This window comes from Malurus melanocephalus, unplaced genomic scaffold (genome assembly GCF_030028575.1).
Source record: "Malurus melanocephalus ecotype Western Australia unplaced genomic scaffold, MMel_1.1 scaffold_25, whole genome shotgun sequence".
Lineage (NCBI taxonomy): Eukaryota > Metazoa > Chordata > Aves > Passeriformes > Maluridae > Malurus > Malurus melanocephalus.
In genome coordinates, this window is record NW_026623257.1 from 50660 (window position 1) to 77913 (window position 27254).

Genomic DNA, 27254 nt, shown 5'->3' on the forward strand with positions numbered 1-27254 from the left:
TCCCTGACAGTAAAACAAATGATAAAATAATGACAAGAAAAAATGATAAAAAATAACTTTGTGGAAGGGTTCATAATTAATTCGGTAAAAGCAAGAGAATCAGAAATCAGTTACTCATTATTACCAAGTGAAAACATTTCTTTCTGCCATCTGCAGGATCTGTGCTAATTCTGTACTGTGTTCTTCTCTATTTATATTTATTAGAAAAGTGTTAACATTTAATCATTTTAAAATAGAAGGCTTTTATTTTTTCCCCTTATCAGGTGCTACTGTGGAAACTGGTAGCACAGCACTGGGGTGAAAAGATGGCTAAATTAAGTATGGTACATTCAGATTACACCTATTTATTTTCATTTGCAGACTTACATGAAACAAGGTATTGTAATTCAGGTTTTTCTCGAGTCTCTGGAAATTACCAGAGGCTGCAGGSCATGCCAACATCTCTATTTCTATCAGAGCATTTCACTTTTTCACACATGTATATATATTCATGGGTATACCTAATTTTATTCATGTTCTTCCAGTAAAAACCTGTAACTGTTGGAAGTGTTTCTGTAAGAATAATCTTTCCATAACTTGGGAAATATTTGCTGGGCATTAACACCACTTAATTTCATAACAGCCAGGCAGCACASTTCCCTCAGAGCTTCTTCATGGGAGCCTGAACTGAAACCATTTCTTTGACATGAGAGAGCCTGGAAGCTCTAACACTTTGCTATAAGGTTGAATTTGTGCAATCCAGAAATTTGAGCATGGTAATGTTTTCCAGTATTAGCCCAAGACTTTGGTCACCGAGGAGGAGAAAAAAAATAAAGGAAAGTGAAAAACTGTTTTGGAAAGATTATGGCAGAAAAAAAATCTCTGGAAAAGAGGACATGCCACAAATGGTGCTGAAGGCAATCCTGACAATCAAGGAGCTACTGGGATAGAAAGCTGGTCTGCAGGTTTAAATACCCTTCCAAAACCAGTCTTGAGATTGCCAGAAATTGAATTTATAATCTCCTCAGAGAAGAGCAACAAGAAGGAAGAAAATGTGCATGTTTGAGGAAGGAACTAGTATCAGAAYTTTCGCCCTGCTGGGCAAGTGCTTCACGGTACTTGGGGCAGGCAATGAATGCTTCACTACTGCCAGACAAATTGAGCTGCTAAATAACCWCTCCAGGCCATATTTCTTCCCTTGCAGCTGAGTGCCTGCTCAGAGTGATTCACACCTTCATCTTGCCAGATGTCTGGACAGGTCATTTACACTTGATAGGCTCAGTTCCCCATCTGTACAACAGAGATAATRACACTTCCCCACCTAAGAGAAGTGCTCAGAGGACAAATGTGGATGACTATTTAGGGGCAGGGATGTCAGAGACTGTATGAATTTCTAAGGCAAGAACTTTGTATCCTCTCTAAAAAGTAACAAACAAGAGCAGCTTTTATATAGACAGGATGCACAATGAACATGAGATAGAAAGACTCAAGGTATTATGTTGACYCCCAAAACAGACATTTGTTATTATTTTTGTTATTATTTTCTCTGCATCAGCTCCAGGCTGTAGTGCCCCTACTGAAATAATTACCTTTYTGCCACCTCAGCCCAGGAAGGCTGACGGAAAATATGAGGAATTTCTTTTATTTTTCCTTATGCCTGCCACCAAGTCAAATCTTTTCATTATTGAGGGAGCACCTGCAGGAGGCAACTTTCCTTCCGTTTCCCAGAAAGGACAGCTAGGGTAGCTGTCACACTACAAGACTCAAAAAAAAAAAAAAAAAAAAAAAAAAAAAAAAACAAAGGAAAACTGATTCAGATGCACAACTTTTAACCTGTTTCCTGAGATGCAAGATGAGAGCTGCAGCTATGAGCTGTGCTTCGGAAGGAAGTTTTGCAGAAAAGTACCACAAACAGGTTTGCATTTTGAAAGCAAGGGCTGGTGATATGTATTCTGAAAGGCACAAAACATGGCTAGGGCAAGCAGTGGCCTTCTGGGATGCATTGGCCATTAAAAACAAACAAAAGACCCCAATACAAAAACAGGCTCCGGAATAAAATCTTGAAATACAACTGACTTTCATTCCATTCCTCAGGGTCACCACCTTGGTCTCCTCCCCTTTCATGGGATGCTCACCGTCCCTGGGAGCTGCATCTAACTGTACAAAGACAGATTACTGCCTACCACTGACTGTCAGTACYCACTCCTCTTGGTAATAACACTGAGAAATCAAACATCCTTTCTTTCTGTGGCAATTTAGGAAAATTTACCAGCATACTGTGCAATGGAACCAATGTAAGCAGCAGCCCAGCATTTTTCTTTAAATGACCTAATGACATTACGTGTTCCATCTACAGATGGCATGGGAAGTGCCACCGTGACTGAGGTTATTAGCACTTTGCCACTTACTACTCAGAATAAATAGGCAGAACGTTCCCTGGAGCCAGAATACTGACAACCTAACCAAGAGACAAACAAGGGTGTTGAATCTGAAGCAGTGGTTACACTTTATTAGATCTGTCAGTAATTCTGTCACTCCACAGGAGGCACGATCTGAGCTCATGTAACCCGTATCTCTGCCCCATTAATCCTGACTAACAAGTAGGAGGTGGTAAGGGTTGCAACTAAGAAACAAAATTAAATATAAAAAAATCTACATTTATTAAGCACCATGCAGTTTATTCAGATACCCTCAAGGAAGGAACCTGGACCCAGCCATAGGTTGTTTATCTAATCAATTGTATCCTAAATGAGGCCTGATGCCCAAGGATAAGTAATTTCTGCAGAAACATAGATGATAGATAACATRTACTCTGATGATTCTGTGACAGAAGAGACATTTTCTTACATATTTTAGTAGGAAAATCATAATGAAAATACCAGCATTGAAAAGAGGATAATGAAAATATTTTTGATTTGTAGCATTAAATTAATTATCACATTGATATTAGCAATCAATTGAAATGAAATCACAAAGTAAAAAATGTAAAATACATGATTTGAAATCACAAAGTAAAATATAGTAAAATATAAAAAATATAAATCACAAAGTAAAATATATCTTGCATATTAGGATAGCTTAAGGGAAAGGTGAAAAAAAAAACTCCAAACATTTCAGATCAGTCCTGTTGGACAGCATTCCTGTATTCYTGAACACCACCACCCCTCCCTTCTCTCTTGAATTTCATAAGGGAAAAAGTCCACACAATCTTAAAAAAGACCAGATCCTACCATGTCAATACAAGAAATGAACTGCCACTACCTGCATGCTCTGTGTAAAACACATAGCATGCTATGAAATTTCAGAAAAAAGGCTTTAGAAAATTACATCCACCTCTCCAACACAGTCTTCCATTTTCCTATCAGAACCTTAAAGAAGCAGAAAACCCCCAAACAAATCCTCCTTCTCACTATATCACTACATAGGATATAAAAGCAATGAGTAGCAGTTTCTAAGAATATTCAGTGAAATATGACTTCTGCCTGGCCAGCCCTACACCAGACAGGAGGGAGAGCAGAGGATTGCCACACAACACATCTACATGTGAGGCGCATTTCCTGCAAGAACACTCACAACGACCAAGGACAAMGTGAACCAGCAACCATAAACCATGCCTACATCTGTCAACTGCATGATATGAAAGCCATTCATACATTACAGAAATCCAAAGGCCTTGAAAGMTTTTTGTTATGGCAAATAAGATGGTAATGAAATAATATGCAATGTACAACATGTTGCTCAGCATGCAGCGCTGAACTGTGCTCTCAACACCCACAGAGAGTTTGAACAAAAAAATATTGAAAGATTCAAACCTGTGACCAGTTCTCTGATTTCCAAATCTGTAGTCTTGCGGAGTAACCGTACTAATGCTGGGATACCACCACAGTTTTTCAGAGCAATTTTGTTGTCATCATTTGCCTTCCCATATACCAAGTTTCTCAACGCTCCACAGGCACTACGGTGGACTTCTGTCATCCGATGGTCCAATAGGTCCACCAGTAAYTGTATTCCGCCTTGTCTTCTTATCTGAAACAGGCCAAAGTGATAACCACAAAGTTAGGGAATGAACACCAGTATTAATAAATGCAGTCCAGTGTAATTAAGCTGTGCTTTGTGAAGGCTGAGGGCTAGCAAAGATGTGCTGGTAGAACCACAAAGCTGCCACATTACATAGCTTTGATTGCTAGTATTATTTTTTCGGTGGCAACGTAACTGTACACTGATAAACCARAACCTCYGCAAAAGCAGCCAAAGTTAGTCAAGAGTGCTGCCTCATCAAGGTTTCTCATGGTTTGTCAGGGTTTGTCTTGGCAAGAGTTTCTCCTGTGCTGGAGAAACATCAGCTCCTTCAGAGTGTTACACATCATGTGCTAGTGAAAAAACCACAAGGCTACAGCAAACAAAAAAAAGCACTTAATGTCATAAAGCTTTTAGGAGTTCTGCCTTTACATTTAATTACTGGGAACAGGAACATCTACTGTAGTCTCAATAAGGACGTTATATCAACTAAATTACGATGAGCAAAGATGAAAAGGAGGGAGACACCAGAAACATAAAGATAAGGATGATAAATAAATCGTGGAAAGCTTGTTCTAACAAGATTGAGGGAGACCTTTAAGTGATGCAGGAACAGAAGTCTTATGCATACCTAAGGTGGCCTACAAAATAAATTTCTAATGTGATATCTTACATAAAATATCATTCTAAAAAAAGCACAAAAATCTTTGAGACAAATGATCAAGAAGGTCAGGAATACCAAGTACAATTTATTATTAAATCCATTTCAAACAAATACATCTTTTCTGTTCTGTGGCACTATTTGTTCCTCAAAGAGTAATCAGTCTTGGATCTAATTTTAAGAAACCACACAGATTCATAACTAACCTTCAAGGAGTATCATGCTTTAATTTCATAGTTATACAGACATCTTTGAAAAAGTCAAGAAGTTTCCCCATATGTGTAGTTGGCTAAGGCCCAAAACAGGCCAGGCACTTCAGCTGGCCATTTTACATTTARGACAACAAAAAAWTTGAAATATTTGTGAGGCAGTTTTYGCATAGGCAAGTGTTCTTGAGATTSTGCAGGGGAAGTCTTGGAAGGTGGAAACAGTTAAAGTACAATAAAGTCTATTAGGAATTCAAGCTTCATCAACTAACAAAATCTTTATGTAGAACCAATTTATGGCATTTCATGGATCTAAAATAAGCTTAAACAAGGCAAAATGCTGGGTCCTGTGTTACTGCCACAACAAGCCCATGCCAAGCTACAAGCCTGGGGAGCAGTGGCTGGAAGGATGGCTCTTGGAAAAGGAACTGTCTACRGCAAGCTGAGCATGAGCCAGCAGTGYCCAGGTGGCCAAGAAGRTCAMTGGCATCCTGGCYTGTGYCAGCAATGGTGTGGCCAGCAGGACCAGGGCAGGGATTGTCCCCCTRTATTTGGCACTGGTGAGGCCGCACCTCGAATCCTGTGTTCAGTTTTGAGCCCCTCACTACAACAAAGTCAYTGAGGTRTTGGAGYRAGTCCAGAGAGGGAATGGAGCTGGGGAAGGGTCTGGARCACAAKTCCCATGAGAAACAGCTGAGGGAGCTGGGGSTGTTCAGCCTGGGTATAAGGAGGCTCAGGGAACTTTATCAGTCTACAACTGACTGAAAGGATGGTGCAGCCAGGTGGGACTTGGTCTCTTCTCCCAAGTAACAAGTGGGAGGACAAGAAGAAAAGGCCTCATGYTGTGTCAGGGRAGGATYAGGTTGGATATCATGTAAAAATTCTTCACCGAAAAGGTTATTGAGCACTGGAACATGTTGTCCAGGGAATTGGTGGAGTCTACATCCCTGAAGGTATTTAAAAGATGTGGCATTTACTGGCGGACTTTACAGAGCTGAGTTAATGGTTAGACTAGATGATCTTGATCATTTCCAACCTAAATGATTCTGYGAATCTATGATTCACTTCAAAGAAAGTCTGATTCAGGCTTTGAGGTTCCAAAACTGAGTTATATGAAATTACTCACTCCTAAACCAGAAGTTCTCTCTTTTTTCTTCAAGTTTATTTGGCATATTCTTATTTCTTTAATAACAGCAAAACCAAAAAAAGAGAACAGCTGTTTAGTCAAAAAGAATATACAGCATGATGTTACAGTGTTAAATTAAGATATTTTAATGTCTGTACAGTTACTACACAGCTTTGATCTAAATGTCAAAGTGATAGYGCTTAAAGATAAACTAGGATATTTTCCCTTAAACAGAAATTATATCAGCACATCACATACAACTTTCTGAGTAATATGCAGGTCACCTTAAAGACCACAGCAGCTGGCACTATATGATGCGTGAAGAGATATGAATGGACACTGGTAAAATATATCAACTTCAGGCAGAACAGTTCACCAGTCTTTTTCAGTGTTTAYGCTGCTGCTGCTCAGAGAAACCATGACATCTTTCCATTTAGAAATGAGAAAAACAGGTCAAAAAGAAAAGGTGCTGCAAAATACCTCAYTGGTCAAATCTTTTCCATGTGAACAGGTTGACTTCATTTAAATAATTAGCTCATTTCTGAACCAGGAAAAATTTACCAAGTTTATATGGGAGAGGTGGGGGGGAGTGAGAATTGCTTGCTTTGTTTGCTTGGWTTTACAATCCATTACCATTTAACCTTCATATAAAAATACATTTGCTTCCCCTCCTAACCGGATTTTCAAAACCAAGCATGCTACAAGAAGAGCCACCTACATGACAAAACAGATGACATTTACTAAACAGACTAGGAACAAAAATTTATGCATCAATTCTACAAAAGGTGAATCAACCACTGAGCTTCACACTTCAACCTCTGAAAAGAAACAAGATCTGATAGAAGAGAGAATACAGTTAAAAAATATATGAGTTGCCTGGTGTGATGAGCAATATCAGGAAYGACAGAATGAAAACATGCCTGCTGATCTTTGTGAATTATATTTTTAAAGCACAATATGTTGAATGAATATTTTAATTGCTTTGCTGCTAAAAAAAATTAAGAATGAGAAGAAGTATTACTTGTAGCAAAAATCATACTGTGTCCTACAATTCTACAGACTCCAAGAACTCTGTCTCCATTCCAAGGGTCTCTGGGCCTATGCTGTTTTTCCCACTCTCCCCAWCAGACACAACCAAGTGGCATCTCGTGCTCCACAGCAGGTTATCCTGGATGCTCTCAGGTAGCAGGTTTTGCTATCTTGTGCTCATTTCTGAAGGGAGATGTGTGGTTCTGCTACATTCAGCCAGAACTGCTGAGCTGCACCTTCCCTTTCCAGTCATGGTAGCTGACAGCACACTGGTATTCAGCTCAGGCTGCTCCTCCTCCCAGGAACCTGAAGCCAGCAGCAGGCTGAAGTGATTCAAAGATAGTTTCTTAAAAGCAAGGGCATTAAATATTAATCTAAAATGCATTTCTGTCAGAGAAAAAAGGGTAATACAACAGAAATGAAACGGATGTTACATAACACTTTACATAACTTGACAAAATTTCTTAAATTTTACTGAAGAAAGAACCTATTCTTACCTGGGAAAGACAAGRTTTATTTTGCAAACTTTCTCTGAATTTCTAAGCTCAGATATTTGGCAGARTAACTGTGTCATGCAGGGAGAGATGGAGCTGATTGTTCACAACTGGGAGCTCAGTTTCTGATGCTGTTTTTTATCTGGACTACTCTCTTGCTTTTTTAGTTTTGTGGTTTGTTTTTTTTTTTTTTTACAACAGCTCTTTATTCACCTGAAGTCTCATCCCATCTTTGTGTTTCTATCACATATCTATATAGGTGTTTACAACTATACTCTACAACAGGTTTAACTGTGCCTGACAAATTGTAAGACTGTGATGGATGTTATCAGAATCTATTTAAATGTATGGAAATAGAGGCAAAGGAAATGAAATTATTTGTTCAAGTCCTTTTGAGAGCTAAGAGCCCCAGCCTGGAGGACAATTCTGATCTAGTCTCCCGAGGCAGATCTCAGCTGAGCTAATTTAGTCACAGCTCCAGTGAATTCAGCAGCGCTACTGCCAAATGTCTGGCCAAGAATGCTGGGATGGATGGATAAGCAGCAATTTGCACCAATGGGGCATCAAACCCCAATCTCTCAAAGGACTTYTGATAGATACTTCTGTCTCTTTCCTAACTTAAGATGAAGAGAACATTTCTTAATATAATATTTATTGACATATCAGTGGCTGCTGACTTGTTACATCTAGGAGGAAAAGAATAGAACATGCCAGAGTCTGTTTGCCTACTAAAAGCAAAGAAACAGTGGAGTACCAGCTTGTCAGGAGATCCTGRGGACCAAGTCTATTCTCACACAGACCAGCCCCAAAGTAGCTGCTTCTGAACTCAAAAGAATCACCTTGAAACTCAGAAGCACAACTGGGTTTTCCCAGTTGTATCTGCCCATGTATCTGCAATTCTTAAATGAATTGCATTGCCCCATCTTATCTCACAAAAAAAAATCCCAAAAAACAGAGTAGAAGGATTAACAATATTAACAAGGCTGAGTGAATCTGTGCTGCATTGTTTCTCATGAGTCTCTTMATCCATGGATACCATTAATTTTTGAAAGTTATTTTTTTCTCTTTTTTGTGTATGTGTTTGGAAGACGCTGTTAGAGAGCTGTTAAATACAGAACTGTGACTAAGAATCCATGCCAATCGAAGTGAACACTGAAAGAGCAGAGATTACATAAGGTTTGGGAAAAAAAAAGTTTCCATGGAAGAATGCACAGAGCTGCTTTCATCTGAGGAATCATGTGTTTTCTTTCACCAGGATATTTTCATAATTTCCTTTTAAGGTGGCTTTCTACCATTAATATCACTATCTACTTGTTGGTCAGATGCACTTGCTCTGGTCGAGCCCCATGATGCTACTGCACAGCAGACAGGACAGGAAAAGGTGCCAGACTCTCTAGCACACTCTCTAGACTCTCTAGATTGAAAAAAGTGTACTCACATCATCCAGTGAAGGAGTCTTCTTGTCTGGCATACTGTGAAGGTTTTTTTGTGTTACATGTGAGAATAGATTTGTATCCAYACTATGAAAATAAAATTTGGACTCAAGAAGGGGTTCAGATCACTGCTGAAGGCAGTGAAGTTGTCAATTATGTTCCTAGTAAGGACATTTTGTATATCTCATGCTAAGAACCTATGAGAAATTAATTTATTGGTTTCAAGGCTGATCTTTGACTCAATTGTGTTTAGCACAACAGTGGACTGTTTGATACTCAATGTACCAGGAGTTACACATGACCAGACTGAAGGACATGTGTTGGTCAAACAAGTCAGTAAAACACTGATCATATGTCTGAAGCTATATATATATATATATATATACATATACATATATATATATATATATATATATACACTTGATTAAGATTTCAGCATATAGACCCTTGATAGCTTGCTTTCGTAATTCAATACAACAGACTGGTTGGATGTGTGGAAGGAAATGAAATGTAGATGTTTGTAGATGACCTGGAATGTACAGACACCAGTTTTGGAAGGACATCTGCTCAGTGGCTGTCCAGCATATAAACAGAGATGAGACAGGAAAAGTAATAAATGTTTTGATGTGCACAGACCCCAYAGAGCAGGAGACAACACCAAACAGCAGGTCTGGGAGGTCACTGCTTGCTGGGCTGCTGAAGGAACCACTCCAACACTTGGAGAGGTTCAGCCCAAGCTTTGTTAACTGGTGAAGTGGGCATATAGGGAGGAACAAATGAGAAGGTCATCACAGATCCTACGGTAAAGTGCATGCTGGTGGAATTGTGGCAGTGTGCCAGACTTATAAGATGTTCAGCAGAAGGTCAAAGACGGGAAAAGGAGACATCCAAATGCATGGGGGAGGAAAACCATAAGGAAATAGAGAAGGGCGTGCTGAAAGGGGTTGGTCATCTGTAAATAAGCTGTGCTTCAGAATGCTTGTCTGGCCACACTCCTCACTTRATCACTGCAACCTGTTTTATTAATCCTAATTGCTAACAATTTTCCTGGATGAGGATGGTCTACATTCTGGATTGGCATAACACTAGTGAACCTGTAGCTGGAATAKCTGATGAGAAGAACAGGAGATATGGGACAGAGATATCAGAGGCATTGTGGATCTCAGGGATATATACCCGTGAGACCAGTGAAAATACAGGTGAGTGACGTCTCCTTATATCAAGCTATGAGAAATCTGTCCCTGGAACCTGGCTATTGCCTATGACTTTGTAACCTCAGAAGCAAACTGACGTCATCTGTTTTAACTACCTCTATGGTTTTGGACCCTACTTTGAAACATATTCTGTGAAATCTGTGGAGTGAAGATTATTCTATTCCTCTCAGYAGCAAAGAAAAGAAGCAAAACCCTTTCTTTCAATCACTGCATAACAGAAGTTGCCCCTTCCATCCCTTGGAAGGCTACAAAAATCAGAGCTAGAAATACAAAAAGAAAGAAAAGTGAAGCTTCAAGTTTTAAACAGTTTGGCCAAAAACTGTTAGATAATGAAGTATTCCAAAACAGCCTAAAAATACTTCTGTGACAGAAACCAAAACACCATTCCTCTTCTATTTATACTCAGCAAGCGGGTATCTGAGATATTGTTTGAATTTTGCCAGTAGGTACAGCTGAAACATCCTTTTCTGCATTTAATTCTGATTACTCTGCCTCACAAAGTAAAATACAATGGAGACAGGAGAGAAGTAGGAATAGGTAAAAAACCTGTYAGACTGACAGAGTGATAAAGTGTGCTGCTAAAATAACACAATCTTCTCTTCCCAGTAAGACATTAAGTGTTCCACTATTAACAGCTCCACATTCCTAATTCAAAGATTAATTCATGGTTAGATGCTTACTTTCCACATTTTTCTTAATAATTCCTATTGAATAACTTTTCATCCAAAGGAGGTGAAGGAAATCTAACAACAATCAATCCTTTCTGCACATCATAGATATCAATTACCAGTTTAATTGATGTAAGACACTGCATCATCAGCCACTTATTCTGTGACATTTCTGTTACTAAGAAAGCATGTTTTAATCTATCAAAATACACATATTTAAACACATGGAATTATTTTTAATGCCATGGAACTGAACTAAAAAGTAACTRACCGCTAGCACAGGTGATGTTATATATCCAATAAACACCAAATTAATAGGACAATTCAGTTTAATTCTGCTTCTGGAAATTATAAGTAACATTTGGTTTTAATGTTCTTAATGTTTTCTAACCAGCAGGGCAAGTGCTAACTATTTCACATGTGAATGGATTTTGAGCAATTGCGTTCCATYAGCCTTGTTTACATTACTAAACAAGTTGTTGCCTCGTTTACCTTACTAAAATGACTTTAAGAAGGAAAGAATTACACCAATTTTCAGAGAATGGTTTGAAGGAAGGGCAGCACCATTGCTAGCTAGTTTCACAGAGCTGATTCCTCGAACTGGAAAYAGATGTGGAGAAAACAAATCATCAAAATAGAGTATGGGGATAATATTTAGTGCAGTAGGTCTCTTAAGACAAATATATTGGTTCTAACTTTAAGTCTTCTCCATTAATTCTTCCTATGTGCCTGTGGAACAGCAGGTAGACAATGCAAAATCTGCGCATTGCAAATGCACATGAGATTTATTACAGACCAATTTACCTGTAACATCATAGGGTAATTTAGCCTCATTAGTGAAGTAATTTGCTACAAGTTTGAAAAAGTGCTGAGCAATTTTAGCTGAAAATAAGAGCAGAATGTTATGCAAATTGCCACATAAACTCCAAAGTCTAATTTGTTTAAGGAATCTAAATCAGGGTTTGGATGTAGGTCCCATTTAAGAATGGCTTCCTCATCAGGACTTTTTAGATCAGATGCAAAAGTAACATAAAGATGTGAACAGGCATAATGTAAATAAATTCAAYTACCAGTACATAGATGATGTTCTGCTTAAATAAGAATTGTTCCCCCGTGCTAAACTGCACTGAGTGGAGAAGGATGGGGATCTTTTTTTCCATGTCTACAGAAACCAGGTGGGTGTTTGGCGGAAAGGTTGTGTGACATGTGAGGATGCACAGCAAAGGGTCAATGTCCAGGAGCTTTTCTTATGGGAGCAGGTATCTTATTTCTGTTACTGAGTACAGATTTCTTTTTCCCCTGGTCTCTTAAGTGACCTCTTTAGATCTTGGGATCTATGTGTGGAGTTCACAGAGGGTCAAACCCATTTTCTGAACAGGAGGAGACTCAAAATCGGTGTTCTAAAATCGCCCTGGGAAAGTATGAATAAATGTGCTGCTTTCTCAGTCAGTAASCCTTAATGTATTCTGCTCTGTGACACATTTTGTTTTTCATGCTTGGTAGAAAGGCTATACCTACTATAAATCAAAGTTTTAGTGTGGTTTTAGATTTTACAAAAAAAATCCCTGGCTAGGCATGAGTTACCTATAATTGTAAAGCATTTTACCCTAATACCTTCAAAAAACATTACACTGAAGTAATGTATGTACAAGTATCCTAMTCTTATCACGAAGGACTAGTGGGATCTTCCAACTATCACTTCTAACTGCACGCACAAAGCCGACCTTAGGTGCTCCTCTGACTGTGAAGGCACCAGAAAAGCAATTTTCAATCCCACTGTTAAAAGCAGTATCTCCTAAATTTATCAAACTGGCACTGAGCTACATTAAAAACGAACACTGAGGGACACACATAAACAGGGTACAACACGCACATACCAAAGCCCTCAGGGGATATTGCAACTTACTTGAGGTCTTTGTTTTYCAAAACAGTAAAAAGATGCACAATGCTAAGGAAGGTTCATCAGTGTGCACTTTATAGACAGGGCAATGGAATATTAATTTAGGATGCAAAGACATTGGCATTACTCATGCACTCATTTAGTACTGTCTGACATTAAATGAAAAATGATGATTAATACGAAGGGTTTGGATCATTTACTTTCTGATATTTAAAAATAATTAAGTATCTGTTTGAGAATGAARGTTTAAATTTATTATTGGTGAAAAGAACTGATATATATACTTCAACTACAATCAGCCCAGTATCCCTATAACCAGATAACTAACAAAGTTAAACAACATAAAGAAAATTCAATTTTTTTTTAATGTAAAGCAAAAGTAATTTTTTTTGAGAAAGCAGTAGGTCACTACTTCAAATATTTTAACAGCAACAGTGGACATCACCTTAGTGCTGGACAAAAACTTTTGAAGCTGTAGTTAACCCAATTCAGTTAAGGATATCATAAATGGAATTTAGTCARTATGAACACAAATACTATCTAGGAACAAGATGGCCATCAATAAGACCACAGGATATTTTTTTTTTTCAGTCATTTAAGCCCAAACAATACAACAACTCTACCTGGCTTTTCAGCTCTAATTGGAAATTCATAAAGGTCATTTTCCAATGCTTGCTGTAGCTACCTCAGAGAGTTTGCTTCACAGAATAAACAACATGATTCTTCTCAGATTAAAAATACATTTACAATTCATTACATGGAGCATCATACCTGATGACCTCTGCTCCCAGGACATTCTCTACTGCGATTTAAACATGAGCTGCTCTCTTCTTAGAAATGATGTACTGTTCTTCAAAGAATCTCCCAGTCACATGAAAACTTGTCTTGAAGTATATGGGGAGAAAACTACTGCCTCAAAAGCTCATGAATGCATTCTCATGACATCCCTCTTTGTCAGGAAGCTTTGCTAATTGAAACTCAGGCATGTAAAATTTAAATTTTTGTCTAAKATCACAAAGGCAGGCTACAACCTGTAATTTAATGGTTTCAGTGCAGCAGAAAACTGCACCGCAGAATCTTCCGTCAATCTGACCATTTACATCAGTTTTATAAAGGAAGTAAAAGTCAGCACAAGTAAACACCTGCCTCACAGATAATACACTTTATAACACCCACAGATGGATATACAAAATTGTGAGTAAATAAATAAATAAATATGAATATTTATTATAATAAACCTGTGTATATATATATGTACACATGTACTGGTTTCAAGGTAGGCATTTCTGTTCCAGAGTTTGGGTGTTCTTATGTCTCTATAAACCTTTCGCTGCAACCATCCTCAGTAGCTTAGTAACAGCCATCTCTTTGTATTTTAAAATACATTTTGAAGATCAACTGATGGTCTTTACCTTAGAAGTTTCATTTGGCAGGTCCTTTTTATCAGGACTATGGTTTTTCTTATTGAAATAATTTTGCTGCCAACTTTTTTAGTACAGATRTGTTGAGAAAGCATCAAATTACAGATATTGATATCGATCTAGGTTATTTTATTTCTCTGTATGGTGTACAAAGTCTTATGTGGCTTGCTGGATGATGAGAACAGTAATAAAAAAATGCTCTACAATAGGAAAGTAATCCTCTGCATTCAYACATCAACCTAATAAATCAGAGAGGCAATTGGCAGGAGAGTTATGAATAGAAAGAAATCCATGGCACATACAGTAGAACATTATAGCTTGAAAAAGCTGCAAATATATATATTACCCATTCAAAATGTCATATTACCTATGTCAAATGACACTGCTTTTCAGTGTGCATTATCCTTCCCTCCCTACTACCTAATATTTTCAAATACAAAAGATACAGCTTCTCCAAATGTTTTGATACAACTGCAGCATGCTTTCCTCAGACCAATGGAGAGAGGAACAGTACAGTGCAATGTTCTTCCTGTGTCTGCTGCATACCACAGAAAGCAGCACAAARGCATTCATCTTGCACACATAATGCTGCTTTTTTTCTCTTCTCCTAACTGCATGAAAAGCACTATCACCAGATATTCTCATCTGAATTTTTTGGKCTGTTGAATTTATTGCCTGAAATTCTCTTCTAAGTGCTTATTCTGACTGCCCAGAGCTGAAAAAGATAGAGAACCCTTAGTCAGTATTGCCATCTCCAGTGAGGTGGACACTGTAGGAGTGAGTGCTAAACCCAGATAAACCAGGGGTCTTGTTCAAGCCCTCACTCACTCCCTTCAGTCTGCAAGAAGACCAGTGCCAGGACCCTAAACAGCAGCAGAACAGAGGTCAAATTCTGCACCCTAAAAAGGACTGTGATCACTGCTCACACTTTGCACTGTAGTGAATAAACAACATAGTCCAAAGAGCAATTACCTGTATGAAACATGGACATTTGTTAATTACTACAACAACAACAACTACTACTACTACTACTACTACTACTACTACTACTACTACTACTACTACTACTACTACTACAAATTTAGCTTGCTTTCACTCTAAGTAATTGTTGCGGACTATTTATTACTGTCATAGAAAAATCTTTAAGAGAAACTTCTTGGACTAATGGGAGAAATACTGTCCATTTGGTTATTCCCTGGAGAGGGAATAACTGGACAATGGGTAGAGAGAAACATGGAAGCAGTTTAAAACAGTGTTGAGATGAAAATATCAATATGCATTCTCAATACTAAGCCCATGTTTTTGTAAAATAATGTTTTCAGTCACCTTGTTTATTTGTTTGATTCAGTCTCTTTTCCAGATGAGAAAGAATGGTATGGTATGTTACAAAACAACTGAAAACAGGAAGGCAAGAAAAATGTCTCATTTTTGTTATCTAGCATTAACTCAAAAAACCCCAAACAGAACTAGATGTTCCATTACATTTATGAAATGATACACTCCTGCTTACTTTTTAAAATCGTGCCACTTTATATGACTGAGGCTTTTTTCCAAAAAAACATAATTTTGAAATGTGAATGCCATAAACCCAAAGCATTCATCATGAGCAGTGCAGAGGATCAGAAGACAAGAACTGGCTCCAGCAATCTGCCACTACTTTGCTGTGTGATCTTCAGTTAACATCCCAAGTTAACATCCTAAATCTTCCTTTCCCCCTTTTCAGTAAATGTTACTCCTGTGGGGTTCGTCATTAATTCATTTATTGAACAACTGGAACATTTTCCTAATCTTAAATTAAGTGAGATATATGCCAGGTACACAGCAAATCATTATTGTAATTCAGACACAGTATTCTGACAATGAAATCAAGAGTAACTGTGATTAAATGATCCCAGAGGATCCCAGAGTGTAAAATGCCACTTCTGTGCTACAGAAAGCACATATAATGGGGACAYAGCACAGCACTCAGTGACACTCACTAATACTCAGTCTTAATCAATATAAAGACTGTRCACAAAACAGAGATGCACTCTCTTATCAGTAGTGATAAATACTATAAAATGGCATTGTGTAAGATGGCAAAACCAAACACAGAAATGTGTTCAGAAATGCTTTTGGAAGCAAGACTGTCAATATAGGTTTTTAATTTTAATACTTCTTTCCTACGAAAAAGTAAAAAGGCCTACCACTTCACATTTACCCATTTTTCTGGTATTTATTAGCAAAGTAAAGACAATATATTAGCAAGAAAAATAAGTTCTATACGCTCATAAATATTATTTAGTAACTCAGTTTTGGTCTGTAGACTGAGAGAGAAACATAACTACAATACTTTACCTGAAATGAAAGTGGGTCTTTATTAGCATTCTAATTAACAATTACTCTAAGAAATTGTTGCGGACTATTTATTACTATCATAAAAAATCTTAATAGTGTTAACATAGGCTAGTGTGTCAGGACCAAAGCAGCCATTTCTGCCTCACCTGTTTTAGTTAATATTAAGRAGGAAAAATGTCCAGCCCCAGGCTTGTACTATTTGCTGTGAATTAGTGCTTCTTTGATTCACACAATTCAAACTGAAAGAGGGGAGAGGGTATCATGGAGATGGCATAAAGGGACATCCAGAGCAGACATATTGGACACTTCAAACTGGCACTGTAGTTACTGAAATGCTGTCATATGAACTGTCTTGTACACCTCTCAATAGAGAAGAGCTTGAAGCACAGATAAAATTGCTTTACTTGGGAGAAACAAACCATTTATATCTGCCTGCCTTAAGAGAGAAAGAGAACTCRAGAATGAATAAAATGGGAGGGAGCAGAGTGACCCCAACTGGTTACACAGGTCAAAAGATGGGATCAAAAAAAAGAAAAAGAAAATCAAAACCAAGCAGAAATAGTAGAAAAGAAACGTTGCTTTAAAAAAAWTTTCTGTGGAAAGAAGGTGAGACAAGCCATAGCATAGCCAAGTGATGGGACTTTGATCATAATTTCTATTTCAAACAAAAGAGTGTTCATCTTTCAGCTGTCCCAGGTCTGTGTTTTGCAACTCTTCCAAAAGGACAGGGGAAAAGATATCTTCAGCCTCTATAGTGCACTTCAAATCAGTGGGAATGCAAGAATACCACAAGATGCACAATGCCAGGCAAACTGCCTGCCCATACAAAGTGGGGAAATAGGAAATTGCTTGTTTTGCTGTGGCAAATTAATTCTTTGATTTGCTTCCCATGTGTGTGTGGCTTTTGCTCTCCTTAATTAAYTGCCTTTACCTCATCCCTTCAGTTTCTTCACTTTCACCCTTCTGTTTTTCTCCTCCATCCCACTTTGGGGAAGCGAGCCAGTGGCTGCGTGGGTTTAGCTGCTGGTTGGGGTCATAACACGACAGAGGAAGAGCCCTCACAAATTTTTCAACCACATAAGAGTTGAWGCCACATAGGGGTTGATACTGACAGGTTGTTGCCAATTTATCACCCTTAAGAAGAGTAAGGGGAAATAATCAAAGAAGAATAAAATTGGCATCCCATTTACAGGAGAGTGCCCACCATCATGCAGGGCTAAAAATGGAYCAAGGGCTTGAAACTCAAGTCAAATGCTTTCAGTATAAACTCTTTATTTAAAGTACATTAATGCATACAGCTTTTACTTAACCTGTTCATAATTTGTGACATCTTCACACATATTTACCACTTTCTCTTCTCTGCCTGATGATAATGAAAAGTAAATACGTGGGGTTTTTTTTTTTTTTGTGTCACAGCATGGTAAGAGTGTATTTGAATGACATATGTCAGTGAAAGCTATACTAATGGATACTCAAAGTGATCAAATTAATTGCTCTTGTCAGAGTTKGGTTTTGTAATTCTCAACCTCCCCAGCTGACCAAGTGTCATTTAGTAATTACAGGTCACTTATTTAACCTGTAATTGCAGGTATTTCTCATGAAAGATATCTGCAGTATGCCAGAAGTACTGTAGTGTAGCCTCTGGTGACTGAAGTACATTCTTTAAGTATAACCACTTCAAAAGCTCTTTGAAAACTAATGTTAAAATATAAATCAATTTTGATGTGGAATGAAAAATGGCATTTCCCATGCTAAAGAACAAAAGCCTTGAATGTAGTGGGATAAGAAGTAATCATATATATATATTTGTATGCCTCATCTTCCTTGTCTCACTGTGAAGAGTAGGACTCCCTGGTGCTGTTGATGGTTCTGCATGGAAGTTACACTTGACTTACTTTCAGTGTAAAATCATGTCCTTGAACGGCAGGATGCAAAGAGTAGAAAACCTTTTTGGAAAAACTATCTCAACAATGCAAACTAAGACACATTTACAAAAGACAAATCCAAGGATCATTTCCAAAAATACTTTGAGAGTAAAGTATTAAAAACCCCAAACAAACAGCATTTTGTCTTTGAGAATCTGACAGTAAATAACTCACTAATAAAAAGCCCCAACCTTTACTGCAAAACAACACATCATCTGTTGATTGACTTCTTACAAAACAGACTAGAGATCAGTAAGAACCTGAAAGGTAAGTAGTGTAAGATCTGCATCAATGAGGCTTTAGAAAATTAAAAAAAAAATCCAAAAACTTACATAAAGACTGTTTCTGGGTATGCCACTGGGTGCTGCTTTRCTTCATTTGAGTAATTTCTACTAGTAGAACTACACAGAAAGGATGTTGAAAATGGATTGCTGGACAGCTACCTGCAGAGATGAATACAGCTGCCCAACGTTATGGGGACACAGACTCAAAAAATACTGCAGTAATCTAAACACAGGTAAGCAAATGCATGAACATATTAGTGTTCATTTTAGGAATCAGGTACAGGCAAGCACCTTTTCATAGAAAAAAATCATCATTACAATAGGAAATTCCTTGTGAAGCCACTGAAGGAAGTGTTTCTCAAATTGTGAGATTTTACCCACAGACTTGTTTTCACATATGAGAATTACGGTTATCAAAGTACTAACAAATTTTTTATAACCAAACAGGGAAGTACAATTTCTCCAAAAGTGTGCAGGTGTGGTGTGCACTAAAATGCACTCTGAACAAATACTGTAGAGTCTCTCTGCAATCACTACATTAATTTTCAGTATCACCTGTGAGATACTTCTTTCATTTAAATTAAATACTATGAGTATATCTTCTTGCATGCAGGGATTAAAGAAGTTCTCATAAAGTCTTTAATGGAAAACTGATAGTATCATCAGTATACAAGCCAAATTCCAGCCTTTAACTGAAGCAATKTTAGAGAGAAAAGGAGAAGAGCAAGACTATGTCAGTGAAAGTGAATGCAAAACTGAAATTTTTATTCAAACACATAGGAAATAAAAAGAACATAAAGTCATTTGGATTAGAAAACACTTCTAAGATCGTTGAATCTGACTATTAACCAAGCATTGCCAAGTCCATCACTAAACTATGTCCCTGGGTGCCACATCTRCTGCTTCACCAGCTCTGTCACCCTTCTCCAGACATGCTCCAGGCCCTTCAGTGTCCTTTGTGTAGAGAGGGGACCAGAACTGAGCACAGGATTCGAGGTGCAGCCTCACCAGTGCTGACTACAGGGGGACAATCCCTGTCCTGGTCCTGCTGGCCACACCATTGCAGACATAGGGCCAGGATGCCACTGGCCCTCTTGGCCACCTGGGCACAGCTGGCTCATGCTCACTGGCTGTTCATCAACACTGGGTAGATGGGTCCTTTACTGATGGGCATTCCAACTTTTCCCGTAACTCTCCCCCAAGCCTCCAACACACTAAGATATTGTTTTCTCTGACTATCCTTATGGAAACAGAGGGGAACCTTGCAGAAGACCGCAGAAATCAAATCAAGATACTTTCTGAGGATGGTGTCAGCACTTCCAATCCCCCYTCTGGATCTTTCAAATACTATGAAGATTTCTGTCAGTCAGCATGTCTAAAAGCAACATTTTGGACTGTTTCTCCACCACCCCATACAAAGTGCAAGTATTCCCTGGGAAAAAACCATGCTAGAAACAGGCATGTATGTATCCTTGACCATCAGGAATCCAGCAGGACAATGGATGACACTGAAGTTACTACAACACTGCAACCATGWGTATTACAATGAAGATAAAGAGGTTAATGGAGTTTATGTCACTGCCTGACGTGAACAATCAAGGTAACGTGCTGAAAGGGTGCTGGGCACACCCTAAAGAACTCATAGAGGAAGAGGTAGGAACACCTTTAGTTTAATGACAAAATGAATGTGAATGATGGGCTTCACTGAGTTGCAAAAAGGGATGCTTTCAGCCTGCAGTCATTCAGATTTTAGAACTCCATGCCACAGTGTCTGGACTGGTACTTTCCTTCTGAAAGGAGTCTACAGAAATGCTCTCCAAGATAAAGGGGACACTGTCCAATTCGGCAATATTTATTAAGGATGCAAGGGAAGGCTTCAGGCAGGACAGTTCAGCAGTTGCAATTCTTTTATTTGGCATCTTTGAATTATTTTGCTGAGGGAAGAATTTTAARTGTTGTGATTTTGCTGGCAAAAATTAATTTCCTAGCTTGAGGAAGGGAATCCTTGGTGCCAAAACCCCTGAGTGACCTGTTACACCTTTGCAGTTGATGGCAGGTTGCCATTTTTCCCTGAAAGCAAAATGGTGCTGGCGTGTGAAACTGCACAATTCAATCCTTTTATACGATGATCTCATACAAAGGAGGAAAATGTCATTATAGGAAAGAAAAAAAAAATGCTGTGTTAGAATGAATCCTGTGTTTATTAGAATGTGTTCTTTTAAAGAAATGTTCTCTGCTGAGTRTTATAAAATGCTTCTCTTTTTCTATATCCCCTGTCTGTTCCTTCTTGGCATCCAGGAACAGCTACTCTGGCTCAGCTCACAATCTCACCATTGTTGGTGTAAGAGCCCTCTCCTGAGGAGAAAATGCCATCTGAAAGGGTCTTCTTGTGCTCTTCTGCCTGATCAGCTTTTCATTTGCCTTCAAATATCTGATAAAAACTTCTTCCCTCCTTCCCTTTTACCTTTCACTTACATTCTTCACTGTCACCAGTGAAAGAATTATAAGAATTACTGAAGTATTCTGAGATTCTGAATTTCAGAATTATTATGCCTAACTGTAATGGGCTGCCTAGTAATTTTTACAATCTTTAGACTTCTGCCTTCCTATGTCCCTTTCTGTATATGTGAGACCTTCAGTGACGACTGGTCACTGTTCAAAAGGAGATGAAAAATCTAACTATCTGGTATCAGCAAAAATAATCCAATTCCTTCAACTCCATTCTAATGTCTGCTGTAYTGCATGAGCACCCAGCACAAGGAACAAAGGCAGAGAATGAGATGCACCACTGAGAGCATGTGGAACACCTGCCTTGCAGTCTGCAGGACTTAAGGAGACTCAGGAGTAGCACTTGTGAAAAACTTTCAGTTACAATTGTACTTTGAAATAAAGACTAGCCCTGAATGGTTTTGAGCAGCACAGAAGTGGCAGCACCTGCAAGAAGTAACACCACCATCTTTATCAATGGTCAGTGTTTGCATTTACCTACTGCCATTCTGCTGTCATCAGGGCTGAAAGGGGAAAAATACAAACTCTTCCAGAAATATAAAACCTAATTAATTCCAGATCTTGGGTTTGGTTTTTTTTTTGTTTTTGTTTTTTTTTTGTTTTTTGGTTTTTTTTTTGTTTTTGTTTTTTTTTTGTTTGTTTTTTTTTTTTTTTTTTTGTTTTTTTTTTTTTGTTTTTTTTTTTTTGTTTTTTTTTGTGAAAAAGCAAATTACTTCTGACCCCATAGTATCCAGCCAGGGACATCTTCACACTAACAGTTACTAACTCTTTGTTTGAAAGTCCCTGAAGGTGGGAAAGGGGATTTGCCGACCTCGTTGCTACGTAAGGACATTCTGATGTAGCAATAAAGGTGCATTTCCAGTAACATCACCCCACTCATGAGCACACCTGTGATCAGCATGCTTTAGAAATAATGCCTACCATAAGGAACATGGTCATGAAGGGAAAAACAGCTCTAGCTTCCCCAGCCACACAGCAAATATTTTTGACTGAGTATCTTTTTCTCAGTTGTTTTTTATACAGCTTTTCCACTTCCTTTCCTTGGCTGGGGGCGGGGGGGGGTGGAACAGAGGAAGCAAAGGGTGGTGTTCCTCACTTCAGCCACAGAAATAGAAATATTTTGGAAGATAAAAACATAATGGTAAAACCATAAAWGGTACTAGGAATCTCAAAAATGCATACAGTCACAGCTGCTATTTTCTATTTCTGTCTAAATTTTAGGTGACACTCTTCCACAAAAGGTATGTAAGGYAGGCCTTTGTCCTACCAAATACACGAGGAGAAATTTTATACATATCCCACTAATTTATGAAAGTAGGACAAGTCTGCCACGATACAAAAACAAAACTGGAAGACTGAAAGAACGGCCAGGTTCAGAGGACAGATCATTAATCATATTTTTGGGTAGGTGATACAGTATAAATCATGCTTAAAAGAAAAGTTTAAAAAAAGTATTTTGGAACAGTTATTTCCAGAAACTCTGGATGAAACAGTGATTAATTGCAGTGTGGCAACTTGATACTCAATAGTGATAAAGGTAAGAGAGGTTTTTTTTCTGTCAGAAAACTCCGGAGTTGAAACTTTAACAATGGCATTTCATTTCAAATTYAATACAACCAGGTAAATAAACTAAATTGTAGTATAATATTGTTCTTTCTGTCTGTGCATGTTCAAGTGTACATTAAAGATTAACACTTAACAAATTATTTAGTGAATTCAATTTGCTTTTCCTCAATGCCTGTCAGGCACAAAAAATATTRGCAGCATTCTTTACTTACACATTTCTATGTTTGTCCTGCCTCTAGGATTTGAAGGACCAAGATGGTTTCTTCTCTTTAGCCCAAGCCCTTTGCTATATCAAACCTAGGTATTTGGTTAAAGAGCAGTTTCCTCTGCTTCAAAAGAATTTTTTTATTTTTTTCTTTTGCTCTGTAATCTCACTAAGAGATTGCAAGGAAAATATTGCTATGTCCTGGTGCTTCTTTTCCTTTTTTCAGAGCTGGCAGAGTTCCCTGCAACCACACACAGCAGGACTGGAATATTGCTATCCATGAAGAAGGAATTAGATACTAAATGTAGATATTAATCCTTCTCAGACAGAGGAGAGAGAACTGGCCATGACACGTAACTACAACATAAATACTTTAAAGGAAAGATAATTTTGGTATCAGTTTCTGTTATTTAGGTATTAGTTCAACTCCTAATTCAGATCCATCCTTAAGAGTTATCATGGGAGGTGTCCCAAGCAGGTTTAACAGGATCACTCAAGTTCCTCTGGCTGGGTATAAACCTAGGAACAATCTGGGACACCTGTTGTGATATCCCCTTACCAATGGGACACTTCTGAACTTTAAACACAAAAGTTCTTTGAGGAAGTGTGATTCAGTGGAAGCTCAAGGAGGCCCTGGGCACACTGCTGAGCCCTTTGGGTAGACCCTGACCCCAACAAACACAGAAACTGGTTCAACTGCTGTGCTGAGTCATGATCAAAACACAGCAGGATTTATCATTAAATAACATAGGCTGGTACACAGATAGATATAGATATTGTTAAAATAGTCGGATAATGTTAGGTGCTTTAGTCTGGAAAGCTCCACAAAGCATTGGAAAATACATGCTATTATTTTGTCGTCTTGCAAAAATCCAAAGCACCAGAAGTTTGAATGCATATTCTCAGAGGAACTGAAAAGCATTTTGGTTTTTTTCCATAGCAGTTTGTGTATTATGTAGTGAGTAGTATATGAAAGATCAGAATAATAACAAATGAAGTGGGGGAATCCTTGTTTCTGTTGTCCTTTCTCACAGAAGAAGCTCAGAACGCTGCCGAGTGCTCTACTGTTTTATTTACTTACCTTCACCCTTCCAGCTCATGAGCCTGAAGCTAACAAAGGCTGATGTCCTGCTGGGATRGGTGAGATTAAAAGTCATCACCCACCTTTTTCCCTACATGGTTAGCAACAAAAATTAAAGCATCTGCTTCCCTCAAATGCACTTGAGGGCTCTCAATCTATGGCTAACAGGAGGCAGCAGAGATTGTGCAGTGAATAAATTGCTCTAATAATTTAACTGCCTTTCTCAGAGATTAATCAATTTTTTTACTGAAAAACTAATTCCTGAATAAGGATGAGAGTCAAGCACAGAGAGAGCGTGCAATTAAAATTTTCAGTCTTACCTGTACCAGAGTTCTCTTCTCCAGTGCACAAACATTCCTCACTTTAATATTCATGTAAATATCTTTTTATTACTATTTCTAAGATGTTTGAGGTGATGTATGCAACCAGTTCAGTTCTGCCAATGCCAGCAGACTACATGCTTACTCACTTAAAAATTTCCTCAGATGAAAAAGCCCAGAAAGCTCTAGAGCAGAATAGATCCACACAGCAGCTTGTGCTGAAGGTGAGGAAGATGAAGCAGCAGCAAGCCAGCATCCCTGCACAGCTCTGACAAATAAGCAACAGCAGATCTTGATCTCATTTTACCTTTACATGTCAGGCTAAGAGGTGCCAGTACAGGCACAGATTTATRTGCACACCACATGTCCCTGATTAGCACTATCTCTGAGAGGGCCAGGGGAGGCAGCTGGAGCTGGTAWCAGCTTCATTCATTCAATTTTAATTGACTGCTGTGTGTTTGTCAGATCCCTCAGAGCTGCCTTCCTTCTGTTAAACTTGTGCCAAAAGCCACACTGGTCCCATTAGCCACAGGGAACAAACAAGCAGGAAGTACCTGTCAGCTGCAGGTACAGAACAAGCTCTGTACTGAYGTCTGAATTACATTTTAGTTCCCATCTACCTTGAATTCCAAGACCATAGACCAACGAGCACCATTCAAGTTACAAACCCAGTGAAATTCACACAATTATGCATTAAAGGAGGCTTTAATTTAGAACCTTTTKGCTTAATTTTCATATTCTGTGTTTGGATTTAGTGTGCAGACGCCTCTTAGAGAACCCTAAGGAAATGCCCATATGTTTCAGCAAGACCAAGACTTGCTGATTACTGAACAACTATGACACAGTGTTTAAATGGTATGCAATCAATCAAAATATTCYGAAGAAAATGAAACAATGAGTTACAACAATATTCTATGCATTTTTTTACTTTCTGCAACARTAACAAATGACTTCAGTAAAAGCTTTAGTGAAGGTCTAGGCATGTATCCATGATGTCTYTTGTAAGTCTTTTTAAAGCACATATAAATAATTATTGATGATGAATAGTAGACAGCAACACTATTTAAAAAAGGGTTTATAACTCTTACCTCTGCTTTTATTTTATTGTCTCCAAAACAGAGGTGTTGTAAGTAGGCTGCAGCATTCGACTGTACTGAGGGAAATTGATGCTGTAACATCTGTATAACTTCTGGAAGCTCTGGATCCCGCCATCCAAACTCTCTGTGCAAAAGCAAATACAAAAGATTCATCAAAAATTCTGCTGTTAAGTGGATAAATGTGGCAACGGTTCAACAAAAAAGATAGAAATGTCTAAATAAAATATTTTCYCCCCATTATTATCAAAGCAAACATTAAAATCAAATATAAAGGTATTTTTCATTTTAAACTGTACTTCCCTGGAGAGAGAATAATAGAAATTAAAACTAGAAGAAGCAACTTTGTGGAATTAGTTCTTTAACTGATAAACTTCCCTAAATAAAAAGGCTATGTGAAATATTAATATAAGAAAAGAAAGAAAATACATGCTCATATCACCACAAATAGTTTGCTATGGAATGCTAATTTGTAAAAAAAGTCATTTTTACTTATTGTTAGTTCTATGTAATAACAACTGTTCTCTTATATAGAAAGCAATGACCAATTCTATCTTTTGTTTTGATTTTTTTTTTCAGATACAGTCAATGTAAAACTCTTACACATTTCTGGCCCTACTTGAGCACTCAGTCTTTGCACTTTACTTTAATCCTACAAAACMTGAAATGCCATTAGGATCACATAAAAGAACTGAATCCAAGGTTGTCAAACAAGTCCCAGTAGGTATTCTGCCACACCTGAACATAAAATCAATCTGTCCTTTCAGGTGAATTTTTCCACTCTTTGTTTAAGGGTAAAACCATTCACGAAAATGGCTGAGAACTTTGTGTCCCGAAAAACAGAGATCCATGCAGCCACTCTGCATGATAAACTTAGTTATTATATGCCTCTTCCCCAAGAGTTGTTGTTTTTTGTGCCATACAAATACTTGGACCATCTTCCATCTAGTGGTACATGTTTAAGCTAACAGAGGGAAATTAGGAAGAAGAGGGACCTCGTAAAAAAGTTCTCTGTTGCAGAGATACCATGTTACCATGATCACCTGCGATCCCATTGTCAAAAAAAAAACAACAAAAACCCAGAAGACCTGTTTCAGACCCCWGCTGTAATATTTGGAAAAACTAATCCTGACCATCAGTCTCCTTCCTCAGTTATAGGGACTCTTCTGCACTGAGGCCAAGTATACATCACTARGGGAATTCACAGAATCTCTGCAATCTGTTCCTAGCACACTTTAAATACAACAGTTCTCYGAGACATTTCAGGGAGGAAACTCATTTTACAATAATAATGAATTGCTACAGAACAGAGGGATTGTCTGTTCTCTTCTCATATGTGACATCTGCCACACTGAGAGTTGTCATTACAGCTGTATCTTTATGAAGATTCAGAATATGAGATGTAAAAAACACTCAAATTTCATTGGTTATTTAGCTTCTGACAAGTTAACTCATTATTATTAAAATTCACATAGAACATTTAATATAAAGAAATCATAAAGATGTAGAATTAAATCACATATGGACTCTTCCAATGAATTTTTAGATKATATGGTTTGCTGAGGCTTTCAGCCTCTATAAGAGACATCTGCATCGGTTCAAAAACATGTTAACATTTAATTGATATTTTGAWAAGTTAGAGAACACCATAAAAGGTATCAGGGAAGGCTACAAAATTCAGTAGCTGATCAATGAAAACTCATGAAAACATATTTCCATCCTACCAGGATTCTGTTAACAGGGGTAAGGGAAGGGATTCATTGGTTTAGTGCACATTTTTTTTTTC

The 27254-nt window shown here is 38.0% G+C and overlaps 1 protein-coding gene across 1 annotated transcript in view; it reads right to left on the bottom strand.

Annotated features, from left to right (window-relative positions):
- The window catches only part of CTNND2 (catenin delta 2), a gene marked incomplete at its 3' end in the record, with an annotated part of 536496 nt that overhangs the window by 46435 nt on the left and 462807 nt on the right, over positions 1 to 27254 (bottom strand). Inside the window, exons 11-12 of the mRNA XM_057390373.1 lie at positions 25463 to 25595; positions 3792 to 4005 (exon numbers count right to left, since the gene is read on the bottom strand). Coding sequence (XP_057246356.1) covers positions 3792 to 4005; positions 25463 to 25595 — 347 coding nt within the window. The remainder of the gene's footprint in view (positions 1 to 3791; positions 4006 to 25462; positions 25596 to 27254) is intronic.